Consider the following 18,870-nt stretch of genomic DNA (forward strand, 5'->3'; position numbering starts at 1 on the left):
TAGGATCCTCACAACATTTAAAGTAAGACAATTAACAAACCTGGACAAAAATACTTCTTGGAGAACCATGATCTCAGAAATGTCTGCAGAAATGTATGCAGAAATCTCTGTCAATATATAAAATGAATGTAAATGGTAACTGAACACCGCATTGTAGAATGCATGCGGTCAGTGTTCCAATGTCCACCCATGTTCTCATCTATGATACTGTCCCATGCCTTCTGCCATTCTCTCTCCCACTTGGTTCCCCCTTCAGGTTTTTTGAGGGGGAGGGGCTCTCACCCTCTTAGAGTTGTTTTTCTGAAGATTTTTTGCACATCTGCAAATCTTCAGTTCCCACAGGCTTACTGATACTTCCTTCTTCAGTGTAACTGATGCAATATTGGAGAGCCACACTCAACTCTGAGCTTTGAAAATCGAAGGAGTACTGGGCTGTGGACTGTCTGCAGTTGGGATGTTGACAGAAGCTTGCTTTACTTTCTGAAATGTTTCTCACTCATGGTTTGTTAAACCATGGTGTGATGATCATTATCCACAATTTTATTTTATATTGCTCACAATACTTTTGGGGAGTGGGGCAGCACAGGGTAGATACATATTTTAAGGCTGCAGCCCTAGATATACCTAACTGGGATTAATCCACTTAGGCTCTTTTGGGAGGGAGGGTGGATATAAATAAACAAACAAACAAACAAACAAACTCAATGTGCCTTACTTCTGAGTAGACATGTAAAAGATTATATTCTAAATGTGTAGGATCTTAGATTCAAACCTAGTTGAAAAATATTGTGGTAGCAGGGCAGGAAAAGGCTGGATGCACTGAAGAACTACTCCCATGTAAGGAATGTAAGATGGCACATTGTTAAGGCTATGTTTAAGATAGCTTCTTCCATTGTTTTGCACATTTTACTCAAGAATATCAGCTTGTAAGGTTTTGATGTTCATTTTGATATTCCATTATGTGTGTTTTGTTCTTCTAGCAAAAAACCAACAAGAGTTCTGTTGCCATATGCTCCGAGGGACAATAGACCCCAAAGAGCCACCTACATATGAATATGTAAAATTTATAGGAAACTTCAAGTCATTGAGTAACAGTAAGTTACAGTATTTTTTTAAAAGTGTTTTAGATTACAACTAACATGTGAAACGTTACAAGAAATAGGAAAAAGAATGTACCTCCTTTTTTTAAGGAAACAGGCACTGGATTACATTTAAGTGTAAATTTACAGCATGTCTGTCGACAGAAACTAGGGAAGTGTAGCAACTTCTAGTGCAGGCACCCCCAAACTCGGCCCTCCAGCTGTTTTGGGACTACAATTCCCATCATCCCTGACCACTGGTCCTGTTAGCTAGGGATGATGGGAATTGTATTCCCAAAACAGCTGGAGGACCGAGTTTGGGGATGCCTGCTCTAGTGAGTCCTGAATCTCAAGCCTTGGAGAGATTCTTGGCTGCTTTGGGCAAAGTGTGATCTGCATGTGACACCCAAGTCAAAGCAGAATTCCCCAAGTGCCTAATGACACCTCAGTGATTCAGATGCTTAAAAAAGCTGCAAACTGTCTGCAGAAAGTGAAACTATTGTCTCTAAGCTCGCCATATAAGGAAGACAGCAGAGGGGAGGAGAGGGGCTAATTGATATCTGTATTTTAAGGAAAACTCTTGGACCAGGATGGAGGGAAAGCTTGTTCAGAACTGTCAGTTTTTAATCAGAGGAATTATTTTGTCAGCACTCTTCAATCCCAGTATTTGAGGGGAGGGATGTTGCTGAATAATATAATATATACATTTTCTCTGTGTTGTTTCTTGCTCTTTTGCAAGTTCTGTTCTGCAGTGCAGCAAACACCAGAAAGACTTCTGTTAGACTTCGGAGGTGTCCTTCCCTTTCCTGCTTTTTTCCTATTGTCCAACTTACATCTTTAGCGCTTTCATTCTGTTGGATTACTCGTGCTTTTCAATTTATTTCCAGTAATTGTTAGTAGCCCCTCATTCTATTTTGAATTTATTTGCTGCTATTTCAAGGGTTTTTGTTCTGTTTAGCAGAGTGCAGTGTTATGCCCCTTCCCCTTATAGTTCAGGCTTTGAGGACTTTGCTTCTGTGTGACTGTATGTAGTCTTTTTAAAAAATCACTTTGATCTGAAGGAAGGACAGGATATAAAAACTTTGAGATAAGTGAAACAGGTTGAGTGATTTTTACTTTCTTTTTATATCAGCTTAGGCAGTATTAATGTTATTAAATGAAATATTTTAAGAATGTAGTTTAATTTTTTTTTCTCCCAGGTGATTTTTAAACACTTTGTTTCATAGGATCATTAATTATATGTTTGATTTTATAAGTCATTCTTAGAAATAGTAGTAATTTTGTTCTCTTCCTCCTGTCCGTAGTGTCTAACTCTGCGCATAATGGTTATGAAGGAACCATTCAGCGATCACATAGGCCTTCTTATGAAGACAGAGTTTGTTTTGTAGCTACAGTCAGGTTAGCTACACCTCAGTTTATCAAGGTATGTTTAGATTGTCATCTCTTCAAAATCTATGATATTTGCTTTTCTTTTGTATTTTTCTTAATCAAAACATTTATTGTTTAATGAACAATCATTTAAGTAACCATACTCCAATCCAGGAAAGGTAATCTGCTCCAGGATGCAGGTGTTCTTGTATGAATTGCCTCCTAGATTGGGTCTTGTGCTGTTAAAAAAAAAAGGTCTATAGCCAGCTTCTGTAACTATACTGCACATATGTTGGATCAGGCTCAAGCATGCATCCCCAGAGGATGATTTGGGCTGTTAGTTAACAACCTGTCTGCAGTACTAGGAAGACTCAATCAAGTTCTCCACATTGCCGTAGCTGATGTTCAGTGCCTTTCCTACAGGAATTTTGAAACGTGTCCTTCTGTGGTGCAAATTTAGATTTGCTGAAGGCTTCATTATAAAGAACTTCCTCTTTTAGGAAGGCTGTATACCATGTGAATTGCTAGTAAAAAATAGAAAGCACAACTGCCTTCCGTCTCAATTCCCAGATGTCAAAAAGAAGTAGGGGAGTTCTGAGGATGATGGTTCCTCTGGTGGTTCCTTGCACAGAATGCTGAACTTGCCATTCTCACACTGGTAAAATAAGCATAGTACGGGTTGGTCTGTAGTGGCAAGTTGCTTGAATTACTCCTCTTCCAAGCAGCAGTGAAACAGCAAAATAAGAAATATTTTGCATGTTACATTCACGTCGATTTATATGTATGTTTGGAAGCCTGGATTTCATGAGAGTTTTACATTAGAGTAGAGCAGTTCTGAGAGACTTACGTTTTTTTATTTTTTAGGAAATGAGCACTGTTGAAGAACCCAATGAAGAGTTCACCTCTAGACATAGCTTAGAATGGAAGTTCCTTTTCTTGGATCACAGGTGCCATTTCTTACAATGTAGTACTAAGCGGTAGCACTCTGTTACCGTTAGTGGTCACTAATCCTCATTGGCTGTTTATAGCAAGAAATGAATTTTACTTTTTACTGAATACGTTTTTATGTAATTATAAGCACAATTTTCAGCTTAAAAAGTGTGACTAATTTTTGTTCTATTCTGAGAAATAAAATAACGACTCTTATGTCATTATCCAGGGCACCACCAATAATAGGTTATTTACCATTTGAAGTGTTGGGGACATCAGGCTATGATTATTATCATGTTGATGACCTAGAAAACCTGGCAAAATGTCATGAACACTGTAAGTAAATGTCATAATTTTATGTAAACCATACTAATATAGAATTGGTAACTTTTGGTGATGTATACAAACTAGTTACAGTGGTACCTCTGTTCCCGAATATCTCCATTGACGAACGTTTCAGAACCCGAACGCCGAAAACCGGAAGTAAATGCTTCTGGTTTTGAACGCGCCTCAGAAGTTGAACAGCTTCCGCTACGTGTTTTTCCGTTTTCTCAGTGCAATTTGCAGACTGCACTTTGCGCCTTGGTTTTTGAACATTTCGAAAATCGAGCGGTCTTCCGGAACGGATTACGTTCAAGAACCGAGGTACCACTGTATCTATATTTGAAAATCTTTTAACTAGGGCTAAAATACTTGTAAATTTATGTTCAAAAAAAGTTTTTAATCACAAAATAGTGCTTAAACAAAAATAGCACTTAAGCGCAATTTAAATAATTGCTTAATAATAATAATAAATTGCACACTCAGAATTATAGCTTCCCTGTTTACTAGGCTAGGTTTTGCCCACTAGTGTGGATGGAACATTGCGCTATCTGAAGTGTGGAAAATCAATTTCAGCTGTGCATGTAACTAATAGATAAGAATAATGATTGGTGACATCAGGAGCTACCATTCTGGAAGCATTCATAGTAGTTCTCGGGTTGCTTTCCATTCTCTCCTTAAATTATTTTTAAATTTGGGATATTAGAATCAAATGAAGAAAGTTTTGTGTTGGTTTAAAGAAGTGGTGTAAACTGTTTAAATGCACATTCAGGAAGTGGCATTTTCTGAATCAGAACCTTTTTTTAACATTGTTTTTAGTAATGCAATATGGAAAAGGGAAATCCTGCTATTACAGATTCCTCACAAAGGGTCAACAGTGGATTTGGTTGCAGACTCATTACTATATCACTTACCATCAGTGGAATTCTAGACCAGAGTTCATCGTATGTACACACACAGTAGTAAGGTAATAGAATTCTGCATAATTTTTATTACAGTTTTTTGCAACAGATTTTTCAGCTATATTTTAGTACTTCTCCCAGCTGACTAAGAAGTCATCAGAGTCTTCTGAGTTAATCACATGTAAAACCATATCAATGCATTAATGCATCCATGTTATTTTTCAAATGCATTTAAATAATGTATATAAAATGTTTGCTACCATTCTGTTAAGATGAACGGACATACTAATATCCTGATATGTTGGGTTATTTGTCGGTAGTTATGCAGAGGTTCGAGCAGAAAGGCGGCGTGAACTTGGTATTGAAGAGTCTCTACCAGAAATAGCTGCAGATAAAGTAAGTTTTCCACCATCATCTTATATTGGTTCTGTTCATTGCTATAGCTTTAAAAAAATAATACTTAAAAAATTGGCTTGTAGGGTTTGCAGTGCCTGCACTTCAGCAGGTGTTAATAATCCACCCACCCAGAGCTAGTCATTCTTTCATGTAAATTACCTAGCGATAAGGTGTTCAAAACTGCTCTTGCACAGTTTGGTTTGGATTTTTTGTTTCCCTTTTGGGTTGTCAGAGTGGTGAAAGACAAGCAAACACTGATCATAAGGAGAAGTAAGATGGAAAATGGACTGTTAAGATGTCAAACAGAGCAGGGATAAGTTAAGGGAAGGTGAAGCACATGTATAAAAAATTTGCTTTCATTGTGAAAGCCCCATGTTTGAATATTTGGTGAGATACAGTTAGTTTCTGCTAATTATATTGCTAATTATTTTGTGTGTGATGAACCAGCCAAAACATTTTTATTGTTTTAGAGTCAAGACTCTGGTTCTGAGAATCATATAAGCACAGTAAGCCTCAAAGAAGCTTTGGAGAGATTTGATCACAGCCCTACACCTTCTTCTGCCTCCAGGAGTTCAAGGAAATCTTCTCACACTGCAGTTTCAGACCCTTCTTGTGAGTGCACAAAATCAAAACCTGTTCTATAGAAGGTTATTGACTTTGGGGCCTTGTGACTTTAAAATGAATGCTGTTCGTGATAATTGTAGCCTGAGGATATTATCAGTTCTACAGAGAGAGTTATTAATCTGGTGTGGAATAAATCTCAATTTTTACCTAACCAATTGGAATAAAGGCTGTTTTGAATATGCAGTGCTATCATTTTATTGTGATGAACTTGCCTAAGTATATCTGGGCAAACTCAGAATGGTGATGATGAATAAAAGTATCCCTCTTCAATTTTATATTTGCTGGGACATCAGCAACGCCAACGAAGATGACAATGGATACTAGCACTCCTCCAAGGCAAAATTTATCCAGTCTTGAAAAGTCTGCACAAAGGAGGGCATCGCTTGGTAATCAGGTAATACTTTAGAAAATAGCAACTCATATTTATCTGTTAAGGCTTGTGAATGTTAGAGTTTTTTTGCTTAAAATACAAACAATACAATAAATAAATGCTTTCAGTTAGTCACCTAGTTTGGAAACATCCTTTTTAAAGCTTTCAGTTGACTGCTTGAGAATGTCACTATCCTGAATGTGTCCACCATGTGCGCAGTTCTGCTCTCAAGCAGTCAACTGAGAGCTTTTCATAAAGTGTCATCTGGCTTTTTAAAAACAATGGAGAATTTTACTATGAATCTGCATAGAAATTAGCTTTCAAATAGTGTGGGGTCCACTGGTGCTTCTGCATGAGCAGAACAGTCTTCCCCTTCATCTCCAGTTTACCCCCAAAATCTGCTCTAGAGGTTAGGTATTATGGATTGTATTCAGTAATGCACCAGTGTCATTCCACTGTATCAACAGAACACCCATTTCCTCTCATTCTTGTGTGCCCCACAAATATGCTTCAGAAGGTCCTCCATCCCTCCGGAACTGATTTTAAGGGTGCCAGGGGGTCCTGAAGGGGAAGAGGAAACTCTGCTGCATACACAGAACTCTCTTGTGTCATCAGAGCTGCTGCTTTGGATACGTCCCACTATGTGTTTGTAAAATTTGTGTCCTTTTAAAGTACTGCTGTGTTTCATGCCTTTGGTATAAAATGTAAGCATTAGCTCAGTGGATGCGTTTGGAAATGCTTACGAAGGCTACTTGTTCCACAAAAACAGAAGAGGAAGGTACACTGGAACAGAGAATAACTCTCTGAGGCTTCCGCTGTAGATTGTTAATCTTTGTCTACCTGTTTGGGGTGCATAACACTTGCATTTGGCTTTTTATACGTGTGCATGTTCATGTGGGCAAATCAGAGTTTAAAAATGGAAATCAGCAAGTGATTTAAGGTGGTCCAAACTCTTTTTAGCTGTCCCGTTTCTTCTCAGGTAGTTAGGAAAGAAAGGAAGATTACATTTGGGCTTGTCATTTTAAAACCTCCTCCTCTATTCTATTTGCCTCCAAAATACATATTTGATTTGATAATTATGGTATGTATATTTCTTTTTAAATCCTAGTCTTTAAATTCACAATCTATTGGACAACCTTTAGCGCAGCCAATGATGTCCCAGCCTGCATCTTTACAGATTCAGCAAGGCATGTCTCAGGTACTAATTAAATCTGAATGTGTATTAAAGCAGTTAATTTGTATTAAAGCAAGTAATTGCATTTTGATCCTTTAATGGATCTTCGTTTGATCTAGAATTCAGTTTTTGAATTTGGGTGCGTTGGAAGTAATGTCCCCTGCTATTAGCAGGTCCCATTACCTGACTTTTGGTTCTGCAGGTCCTGTTTTCTCTTTGTCTAAGATTTTTCTAAATTGGTCAGCATCCTCAGTATTTTTTTTAAAAAAGTCAATTTATGACTTTAAGCTAAATACAGATAATTACTTCCATACTCACAGAGTTGATAGAATTTTTTGTAGTGGTTAATTACTTTTCCTATGGTATGTTTGCTACTGATTCAAATCTTTCTTGTGTTTTTCTTCAATGTTGCTTTGTAGCCTATGCTTCAGTTTTCTGCTCAGTTAGGAGCTATGCAGCACTTAAAGGACCAATTGGAGCAAAGAACACGAATGATAGAAGCAAACATTCATCGGCAACAAGAAGAACTGCGTAAGATTCAGGAACAACTCCAAATGGTCCATGGGCAAGGACTTCAGGTTGGTTAAAGCTGATCAGATACTGACATAGCTAGTGATTCTACACTTAAAATCTCAATCTCTCTCTCTCTCTCTCTCTCTCTCTCTCTCTCTCTCTCTCTCTCTCTCTGTGTGTGTGTGTGTGTGTGTGTGTGTATTTGTATGTGTGATGTACAGATTAACACTGATGTTTTGCACGCTGGAATAAAAAATTCTTGATAAAAGACACCTTCATTATAATAAAAAGTTGTCTAGTAGCACCTTGTAGACCAACTAAGTTTGTTCTGGTATAAGCTTTTGTGTGTGTGCACTCTTCTTCAGATACCATTATTACTTCATTATTAAGTTCAGGAGATTTGTACTTTGCATTTCGTCTGAAGTTCTTAAAGGAGCTTACAACATTAAGAAAATACAATGAGTATATTTTGATTAGTTGGTTCTATAGATAAAATATTTCCTGAAAAAGCATATCTTTAATGTTATAAAACTTAATTTGATCAACCATTTCACTGGAATCCTAGATGTTCATATCAGTTACTAATAAGGGCCATGTGATATAACTGCAAGTTCTGTCCCTAGTAAAATAAAATACAAATACAGGTTACAGTAGTTTAGTTGTAGGTAGGGTTTTCCCCTTTACCAGATTAACAGTATAATCTTATGCATGCTTACTCAGAAATAAGACTTGCTGAATTCAATTTTATTACTCCCAGGTAAGTGAGTATAGAATTCAGTCTAAGCCTCATATGCCCATTAGAACACTATTATTAGACAAAATGATAGTGTATATAATTTTCACCTCTAAGATAGGGAATTCATTGACCTTTAAACAAACAATGGTTTATGTGTTCTGAATGCTCACTAATATTTTAAGCACTGGCATGTATTCTTTTTCTTCTGAAAGATGTTCTTGCAGCAGTCAACTCCTGGATTAAACTTTGGTTCTGTTCAGCTGACTCCTGGAAACCCATCAAATATTCAGCAGATTACACCAATAAATATGCAAGGTCAAGTTGTTCAAACTAATCAAATCCAAGGTGGCATGAACACTGGGCATATTGGTGCTCAACACATGATACAGCAACAGCCTTTGCAAAGTACTACCCAACAGGTAATGCCACACTTGAAGATAATATTTAGTTATGTGCCATTGTTTCTTAAATGCAGCCTTTGTATCTTTATGTTGCTATGAGAGAGTGTTCCTTTGGTAGATGTTATTTATTCTTCAAGCACTCACTTCTACTAGCCTAGCCTTTGAGGGTAGGGAAGGGCTTAGAGTCAGGAAAGTGTGACTCATATGTCAAAGCCAACTTTAGGAAGTATATTGGTGGATTGAGTGGGTTGTTGCAAAAAAAAAACACCTGCCCCACACTTTGTTTAATATAGGAAAAAAGCAAGACGTGACTGGACTAGGAAGCTAGACTGTGACAATCCAGGAAGCTAGAGAATTCAGATTATTGATGGATCAATTTTTTGGCCATTCAGAAGTGAACAATTTGTCATTGCACAAAGGAAGATAGGAAGGAAATGAATGTTCAAGGGCAAACAGAATTTGCGGAGCTGTTGCCATGGTGCAAGGATTAATAGACAAGTCAACATTTACTTTTGTTGCGCATAGTGCCATCTAGTGGGTGTAAAAATAAGTTGCACCAGGAGGAAGAGGTGTTGCTCCCCAGCTCCTATTTTTTCTCTTTTTGGGAGGCTGTTTCTGCCTCTATAGACAGCAATTCAGGAAGATATTTCAGCTGTAACAATAGCCACAACCAAAATATCGGGAGACCTGATTTTTCAGAAATGGCTGAAGCATTAATTACTTTAACCATCCACTCTATTAATCATGGCCTTTAAACAAATTCTAATTGGAACTGTTCCTTGTCTAAAGTGTGTTCAGTTGTAAATTCCATATCAAGTTTGTCAATGGTAAGCTTCCCTAGCATAATAATTAGTCTGAAACAAAGTGAACCACGTAACTGACAGCTCGCATCCTGATTTTGATAATTGTGGGCTATCTTTTTCACTTCAAACCATGCATTTAAGATTCCTTTGTCTTGTCTGTGCATGCACATCTGTGTGCGTGTATGTCTACCCATTTGACTTCCTGTGTGTGTACGCGCACCTGATTGGCTGCCTGCCTGTGTTTAAGAGACAGCGGGCGTTGGGTGGCACGGGCACACACTTCGACCACACCCACCACTGGCATCTACTGGCAAGACCAGTGCCGCCCTTGGGCTGAAAAGGGTTTGGCATGCCTGCTTTTAAAAGAAGACAAACGGGATGATTTCAAAATACCCCATGCATTGCAATTACTACATTGAAAGGAAGGCCATTCAGTCATTACATACCGTAAGATATATCTTTTGTGAAATTTCAAACTACCTAGAATATCATTAAATTATTTTTAAAAACATATTCTCCAATTTAAAAAAGGAAAACGTCTTCCACTTTAACATTGGCACCTTTAGTTTCCAGTCAGGAAGGTGAATCATTACAGCCTTTGCGGAGAGAGTGGATGATTTCTAGTTCTCTCGTTGCATCCTTTGAACAAACTCAAACCCTCTTTCCCAGAAAGAATTCCTTATGGTGACCCCTCACTCCTTAATAAAAACTTCCTTTGGTTGTCTCAATTGAGAGTAAGGAGATATTTGAGCAGGGTGTGGTTTCACCTTTTTCTGGCCCCTGCACCTTCACAGGCCACAGCTCATTTATGGTCGGTGATTTCAAATACAAGGCTTGTGTTTTCTAGAGAGCTAATATAATATAGATAACACACCACTACAAAATGCCCCCCAAAATAGATGACATACAATTAGCAGAACCATTAAAAAAAACCAAAAACAGGCTGCTCAGCAATCTGTAGTTCCTTGCCGTTTGGTGGGGTTGCCTTAATTCTGTTCCGTCATGCTAAATAATCACATTGACAACCTATTTTCTTTGTGCAGCATAATCAACAAAATATTCTCAGTGGGCACAGTCAGCAGACTTCTCTTTCTACGCCATCTCAGAGCACACTGTCAGCCCCCTTGTATAACACTATGGTGATTTCCCAGCCGGCTACAGGGAACATGGTCCAGATCCCTTCTAATTTGCCACCAAGTAATAACCAGAATGCTGCTATTACCACATTTACCCAAGACAGACAAATCAGGTAAGTGTTAAGAGAGACAAGTGAGGCTTGCTACAAAACGCTGCTGTATAGAATGCTCCTGTTCAGTGTTCCAGCCAGCCATGCCTTCCTTCAGGCTACTCCACACTTGATGTGTTGCCCATAAAGCTGTTAAGCAAATAAAATTAGTCTGGGCACTGATGGAGAGAGGATGCTGGACTAGAGGGACTCTTGGGTTGCTGTCAGGTCTTAAATGAGATTGAAAGTACAGAAAGCACCCATCAAGCTAATTTGTGGGATGTTGGTTAAGACTACCTGAGACAGACAACAGATCTTTCTTTTCTTTCACAGATTTCCGCAGGGACAGCAGCTTGTAACAAAGTTAGTCACTGCCCCTGTAGCTTGCGGAGCAGTTATGGTACCAAGTACTATGTTTATGGGACAGGTGGTGACTGCTTATCCCACTTTTGCTGCACAACAGCAGCAGCCACAGACGTTATCAATAACACAGCAGCAGCAGCAGCAGCAGCAGCAGGAGCAGCAGCAGCAGCAACAACAACAGCAGCAGCAGCAGCAGCAGCAACAGCAACAGCAGCAGCAACAACAGCAGCAGCAGCAGCAGCAGCAGCAGCAGCAGCAGCAACTCACTGCAGTTCAGCAACCTGCTCAAACTCCGCTGACCCAGCACCCACAACAGTTCTTGCAGGTAAAGCCACATGTTCATTCATACGTTCGACGAGCTGGCTGTATAGGACAATGCAACTTAATGAACCTATACTGAAAGGTGTTCTTCTGTAGATAGTTGATGCTATACATGTTTGGCTTTTGGTAAACACAAAATTCCCTGCAGCAGTGCAGGGAAGGTAATATTATTGTAAAAAATGCCAGCCTCTGTCCTAGAAAATGTGGGTTTTTAAGTCAGGCCTGAAAGGGGGGCGGGTATCCTGAATTCAGGTAAGGGTAGGGGAGAAGAGGAAATAGGTGCATTGCACTCAAAAAAGTTTTCCCACATGGCTTGCTTCAAAAAACGGAATCAAATGGAAATGCCTCCTTTGAAAGTCCTTCAAACTTCCCATGCATCATTTATGGTAAGAGCTGTTTGTTTGGAAGGCTATATTTACTTCATAGCTTGTGCCAGGTATACAAGAGAACTTTATGTCTGCATACCAGATGGTCTTGGTTGGCAAGAACCAAGGAGAAGTTTGTCTGTCTGTCTATCTATGGGATCAAAAAGAAAAGGCACAAATAATGTTATAGTGAAAAAACTATAGTATTGTCTTTCAGCTGAGGGAGGGGAGATTTTAAAACCAGTTTGTGGCATGGTCTGGATGTCAGCTGTTTTAAGTGCCAATGGTAGGAGTGGGAAGCCAATGGCCACATTTGCACAAAACAATAAACCAGATTATTTTTCTGTTTGCCTGTCTTTAAATTTGTGTGTGTGTGTTAAAAGCAGTCTGTATTGAGTGATGGAAATCAAGGATGTTGAGAGGGAATAAGTGGGAAATAGGACCAAACTGCTTGTATGTTCACCGTTCTTTTTCTCTGTGGACAGAAGAATGTCATCATAAGAACAGTAAAGACCCCTGTCAAATAACACAGTACAGTCGTACCTTGGTTTTCAAACAACTTAGTTCTCAAACGTTTTGGCTCCCGAATGCCACAAATCCGGAAGTGAGTGTTCCGGTTTGCAAATGTTCTTTTGGAACCTGAACGTCCACTGCGGGTTCCACAACTTCTGATTGGCTGCAGGAGCAGCCAATTGGAAGCTGCGCCTTGGTTTCTGAACGTTTTGGAACTTGAATGGACTTCTGGAACAGATTCCGTTTGACTTCCGAGGTACGACTGTACAGTGTACCAGTTACTCTCATGAAAGAGGTGCCTTAACTCTCTTATTTGTGTATTTAGACCTCCAGGTTGCTTCATGGAAATCAGTCAACTCAGCTTATTCTCTCTGCTGCTTTTCCACTACAACAAAGCACTTTTACCCAGTCACACCACCAGCAACATCAGTCGCAACAGCAGCAGCAGCAGCAGCAGCAGCACCAACAGCAACAAATTTCACGACACAGAACTGACAGCATGACAGAGGTTTCCAAAATTCAGCCGCGGTAGCATGGAGGCTCTTGCTTCCAGGAGCAATGCAGAGGAGTAGCTGCTCCGTTAACAGTTGCCCTGGTGTTAGAGAAAGAAGCCTACAGACTTTGTGAAGTGCAGTATTGAATATTTTTCTAACCGCTTGGAATGTGTGTGCTGAGGAAAACAAAGCAAAATGCTGTTGGAGGTATATTAGGTATAAATCTGCAAAAAAGATGATGGGGACAGGGACATGGCTACCTTTGAGAGGAACCTAGTTACTCTGGTTTCTGTGTTTTGTTTTTCCTTCAAAGGCATGCACTGCCATCAGTTAACTTGTCCAGATCAAGTCTCAAAATGTTCAGTGGACTAAATAGGGCACTTAAATATCTTGATGTTTTTAGCAATTTTCTCAGATTAAGTGTTACAATGGACATGCTGTCATGACAGCAGTTGGTTTTTTTTTTTAAATTGTTTGCCTGCAATTATGCTCCAAAAGGAAGTTAATTTTTTCACATTTTGGGACAGTAAATATTTTCAAAATATTGTGTGGAATCAGTCTTCATTGTACAGATACTGTAAAATACTATGTATATGTCTGGATACAAGGTGAGAGAGCAGAATATTTTATATGATGCATGAAACTGTTTTGAATATGTTTCCCCCCTACATTTTCACACAATGCTCAGATTACTATTTTCATCCGTTTATACTTGTTTGTCTTCTACATCATGCTCCATCATTTATTCTCACCTGTATTGTGGGCACAAGTCTTCTGTTTGTGCTTTATGTGTGATTGTCGGAGTTAGTTCAATGAGGTAATATAGTGTGCTGGTTTGTGGAAGTTTTGCAGTTAAATTATTGATGAAACTCTTTGAACTTGTGGGGGGTTCAAGGCATTAAGATTCATATATATCATTTGTCATTTCATAAATACTCAAATTTTTTTCTTTGGGGAAAAAATAGGAATTTGCACTGCTCTATTGTGGATGGTTTGGAATTTTACTCCCCCAAAGCTATCTTTTGATATAATACATAGTTGGAAATATTTATGTAAAAAAAAATAAGGTTTAAAAATATGAAAGTAATTTTCAAGAATGTCTCAAATATAGGAGTAATTTGCACAGAAAAATATATTTGAATTTAATAATTGTAGGCACTTTTTAACCTCTGTGGTGAGAAATACAACTTCTCAGAATTTGTTGGAATCTTTTTATTCTTCTTTGAACATTTTGACCTTCATTTAATCAGAAATGATTCAGGGTCATTTGAAAAAACAAAAACAAAAAAACCCCATAGTGCCTTGATTTTGATTCAGGTGATAGTGTTAAACATCTCTAATTACATTATATGGAATTTGTGACCATTTTTGAAGTCTTAGTACATTGTTAACAAAGCATCCTTCATAGCTGTTTCTCCACTGTATTTGTATATATATATAGAGAGAGAGAATAATACAAATTGGGGTATGAAGTTCTGAATTTTTGGCACACCCCTTTTTAACCATACATCATGTAATGACTTACTTTTGAAGTATTCGTTTACCAAGAAATTAAGTTCTTTTAAATGATAGCAAAACAGAATTGCATAGTAATCAAGTATAATCACTTTGTAAGGTGGCTCAAATTCAAATTTACTGAAATTTAATGGGAAAATAGATTAAAGATCATGAGGGCCCCAGCTTCCAAAAGGGATATTGATGCACTAAGACTTCAGATGGCAAGTTCACTTAATAAAGTTAATAAAAAGATTCAACTGAAATTCTGTACAGTTTTAAAAGTAAACACTGAGTAGATTTTATGGTACTAGATTTAAAATCCACATCTGCAGAGCAAAATATGTTTTAATACAAAGATAGATTGATTAGTTCAAAGAAGAAGAATCTGATTGTAATGAAGGAATATCAGAGTCAAGAAAGATGGAGTATTATAGAGGAGCTTTATTAATGTAACCAAAGTATGGCGAGATGCTAAGAATGTAATGCTGGGTTAGCAAAGCCAACACCATAGTAGCAAATGATAGCAGAATTTTATCTTTGAGACTAACTCTTAAAGAGTCGTTTTCATTGCCATAGTCTTGCATGATCCTCCCGTGACACACCACAATCAGTAGTCTAACACTAGAACCATAATAACAGGAGTCAAAGTTTTAAGAAACAAAGAACCAAAGAATTGGACTAGTTTCTGTTCCCTCTTGGCAGCAACTGGAAACCAGTAGGTCACTTGTCTAGGAAATCTCCTAGCTATATTCTTTAAAGGGACTTTATGGCATGCCCTAAACTAGTCTCAAAGAAATGCACATTGTGGGAAAGTAGTCGCATTAACTTAATTGCAGATAGCTTTTGTCTTGCCATACCAATGCTGCTTGTAATTCCAAATTAGGCTGTGTTGATCAAAGGTCCATGCTTTAATGGCATTGTTTTAGTGAATAGGCATCCTCTTGGGCTTTAAGCTATTTACAACAGAAACAACAATAATAGCACTGAATGAGAAAATCAGGGGAGCTTTCATTGTGCTCACAGGACAGGACAGCAAGGCTTTTGTATATGGAGTTACTGGGAGTGCAGAGCATAATCACTGGACTTTTTTATTTGATACCAACCTCCTTTTGACTGTTCCTTGGGGGGGAATTGCCGCTTGTGGTAGACGTGAGGTTTCTGTAATGAGACTTCCAGGAGGTTGCTGTGAAAGTTAGATAGTGGAGAAACGCCGAGAAACTAGAAAACGATGGCTAAAGTTTTAAGAAACAGGACTTAACGACCACACCTTGGGCAGTCTTAACTGAAAGAGGCCAGAAACAAAAACCTCAAGGGGAAGGATTTCTATCAGCCGCGATGCTTTTTCTCTGGTGTTGCTGGTTACTCAGAAATGTTCGATATCATTTCCCACTTACCGTATTTTTTGCTCTATAAGACTCACTTTTTCCCTCCTATAAAGTAAGGGGAAATGTGTGTGCGTCTTATGGAGCGAATGCAGGCTGCGAAGCTGTCCCAGAAGCCAGAACAGCAAGAGGGATTGCTGCTTTCACTGCGCAGTGATCCCTCTTGCTGTTCTGGCTTCTGAGATTCAGAATAATTTTTTTCTTGTTTTCCTCCTCCAAAAACTAGGTGCGTCTTGTGGTCTGGTGCATCTTATAGAGCGAAAAATATGGTAAATAACGGGGAGATGGCTCGTGTTAATGCTGCTTTCACAAGGCTGGTCTTAATCCCAGTAGTTGCTATAGGACTGAGTGCTCTGCTATCTTGAATTCAATGTGGCCAAATGTCTCTGTTTGGGAAGAAAGGGTGGGTGGGCATGGGGACTTGTAAGTGAATGTTGCGCTAATGAAATAGCGCTAACACAACCACACCATAACCAGCACTTAAGTATGACAGAGTGCTGCTGAAAAAGAGAAAATGCAGTTTAGGGTTGCTTGCATTGGGGGAGGGGCGAGGGAAGACGATTTAAAAATGGGTCTCTAGAGGGAATTGTATAAATATTTTTATATTATATTTAATATATATACTATATTTGTACACATATTAAAAGATTATAGTCAGAGCTCTCCATATGCCTTCCATTACTTTTACCTAGAAGTTTACTGGCTGGGGCTGGGGCTCCAGTGTATCACAAAACTTCTGCAGGCTGCTTGCCTGCTGCCAACTGACAACAAAAATGACCCAACAACCAGATTAACAAGTACAAAGCTGTTGGTCGTCCTAATTCAGTTAGATGCTTAAGGCCATATATGATCAGTAAGCCCCTGGGGGTTCCCAATAGAAAGGGTAACAACTGTTTTGAGCAAGGGGAGGAATGTTGTCACTGGCCTTTGCACTCTTCTGGCCAAGAGAGCAGCCCTGAAGTGTGTTTATGTTTTTGGACCTTGAAAGACCGGCAAGTCAAATCTGTTTGTTTGTTTCTCTGAAGTGCCATGCTCTTATCCTCTCCAAGGTGGGTCGCCCTTGTTTCATACTTGAGTATCCTATTGAATTAGGGTAGAAAGATGTGTGCAGATGAAAGCACTTTATTGAGGGGGGTCGGGGGCCTCATTCGGAATGCAGTTTATTATTTTTAGGCAATGGAACTGTTCACTATGGGGGGGTGTCCAAAGGAATCGGAATGTAGACTATTGTCAAAAAGAGGCATTGCTGGAAAATGTTTCTCAATATGGGGATCCTTTGAGACTATGAACACAAGCTTATGCAGGCATCTGATACTGGATGGTTTTGTGGGAAACAGATAAATCTACACACTTAAGCTCTTTGAAGAGCTGTTTTTTTAAAAAAAATAATGTTGCACAATTGTCGGAGAGATATCAACAGGAGGCTTGTTAGAGCCTTTAAAATGATTCTAAGTGGTCCTTAGGATTAAAATGTGTAGAGGGTTTACAGATGTGGCCTTCAGTAGACTGCTTCAGTCACAATTATAGAATAGTTTGTATTTTTAGAGAGAACAGGGTTTTTTCGTGTGTGGGTTTTATTTTTTTAACGTTATGGTGTCATGTGCTGTCTGCATGTGTGTCAAACGCATAAATCGTCTCCATTGGAAATTTCTTGCTGAAACATTGTATGTAGTGGGAAGAGCGGCTTGGCAGGAGCAGCTTGGATTTCAAAGGGAGGAAAAGTTTTTCTTTTTCTTTCCTTTCTCCCCCTTACCAGTAAAAAGCGTTGGAGACATTTTTTAATGAACCGAAGTATATAGAGATGTCTGAAAATGAATGTTGATTGGCTCATAAATAAATGAGGCAAGCGTCGAAATAAGATTTTTTAAAATTTAATTTGGTTGTTTATGAAACTGGGTAGTTTATTTGTCAATATATATTTTTTTAACACTACATTCCTCTGTCTTTTAATAAACAAGTACTTTACAGTCAGTGTTGCTATGCTTCATGCTTTTTCATCTGCATGGGTGTTGCCAGCAGCATGATAGGCTATATTGCTTAAAGATATTGTATCTACCAGTAACACACACAAGCAAAACAAAACACTGTGTATGAACAAAATACTGTGTTGCCTGATCTACAGATCCCAGCTCTGACCGAGAGGTGCTGCACTAGTAGACAATCAAAAACTAGGGAAGACTTTGGGAGGGGGGAGGGATGTTCTTAAAGATACAGCTGCTTTGAAAGTGTTTTTTATTCTTAAAAGGAGTATTTATTTTTAAAATTGTCTAATTGGATACTTTTCAGTGTTGATTTCACATTGTCTTGGTTTTGCATTAAAAAAAATGGCATTAGATTTGTATATGTAGAACAACCTGTGCAATTTTCATGATCTAACTTCAGGAAAATGTAGATATGGTTCCCTAGTGTTCATGTGACCATTACCAAGTGTCAGTTTTTAACTGAATAAATATAACATTTGAAATTTCTGCTTCTTGTAGCCTTAAGGTCCTGGTTTGAATTCATTTCTATGTCTTGGCTGCTACTTTGTTGGTATTGTTCCATCTGGCGCTACTTTCCCTCAGTAACAGTAGCTCCAAATAAGGACCGATGTCAGGAGTGGGGTACAAGAAGCATCAAATACACCGTGGGTTTGGTGATTCTGTACTTTCAGTGAATCTACACTGGTCCTGCCAGCCTCTTTGAACTAGTACAAGGTGGGGAATCTTTTACCCGCAAGATGTTGCAGAACTACAACTCCCATCAGCAACAGCAAGCACGGCCAATGACCAAGGATAGTGGGAGTTGTAGTCAAGCAATACCTGGAGGGCCAAATATTCAACACCCCTTGGACTAGAGTAGAGCAGCTCCAGTTCAGTCTGCCTAGCACTCAAGGTACTTCTAGGCGTTTTCTAATGTAAGCCTCTTCCAATATATCCAGATATGCTCATGGAAGTGTTTTAGAATGCCCCCAGTCTTCTGTAGCTACCCTCAATCTTCATTTAGGGATGAACAAAAATAGTTCCTAAAGAGGAAGTTGCTTCTCAATGTTCTGGGCATTTTAAAAATCCTATGCAGGGGATGCATTTCAAACAAGCTAAATGAAGTATGTTT

General features: G+C 38.7%; 1 protein-coding gene across 8 annotated transcripts in view; it reads left to right on the forward strand.

Annotated features, from left to right (window-relative positions):
- The window catches only part of CLOCK (clock circadian regulator), a 39,112-nt gene extending 20,867 nt beyond the window's left edge, over positions 1–18,245 (forward strand). For all 8 annotated transcript variants that reach the window (XM_053404217.1, XM_053404220.1, XM_053404221.1 and 5 more), the window contains 14 exons: positions 981–1,094; positions 2,384–2,502; positions 3,312–3,394; positions 3,607–3,713; positions 4,518–4,665; positions 4,921–4,996; positions 5,467–5,608; positions 5,914–6,014; positions 7,099–7,188; positions 7,584–7,742; positions 8,626–8,832; positions 10,661–10,866; positions 11,176–11,530; positions 12,730–18,245. In XM_053404217.1, the coding sequence (XP_053260192.1) occupies positions 981–1,094; positions 2,384–2,502; positions 3,312–3,394; positions 3,607–3,713; positions 4,518–4,665; positions 4,921–4,996; positions 5,467–5,608; positions 5,914–6,014; positions 7,099–7,188; positions 7,584–7,742; positions 8,626–8,832; positions 10,661–10,866; positions 11,176–11,530; positions 12,730–12,936 (2,114 nt within the window). In that variant the 3' untranslated portion in view covers positions 12,937–18,245. The remainder of the gene's footprint in view (positions 1–980; positions 1,095–2,383; positions 2,503–3,311; positions 3,395–3,606; positions 3,714–4,517; positions 4,666–4,920; positions 4,997–5,466; positions 5,609–5,913; positions 6,015–7,098; positions 7,189–7,583; positions 7,743–8,625; positions 8,833–10,660; positions 10,867–11,175; positions 11,531–12,729) is intronic.
- Positions 18,246–18,870: the final 625 nt, after the last annotated feature.

The sequence above is a fragment of the Podarcis raffonei genome, chromosome 9, assembly GCF_027172205.1.
Source record: "Podarcis raffonei isolate rPodRaf1 chromosome 9, rPodRaf1.pri, whole genome shotgun sequence".
NCBI classification, from domain to species: Eukaryota; Metazoa; Chordata; class Lepidosauria; order Squamata; family Lacertidae; genus Podarcis; species Podarcis raffonei.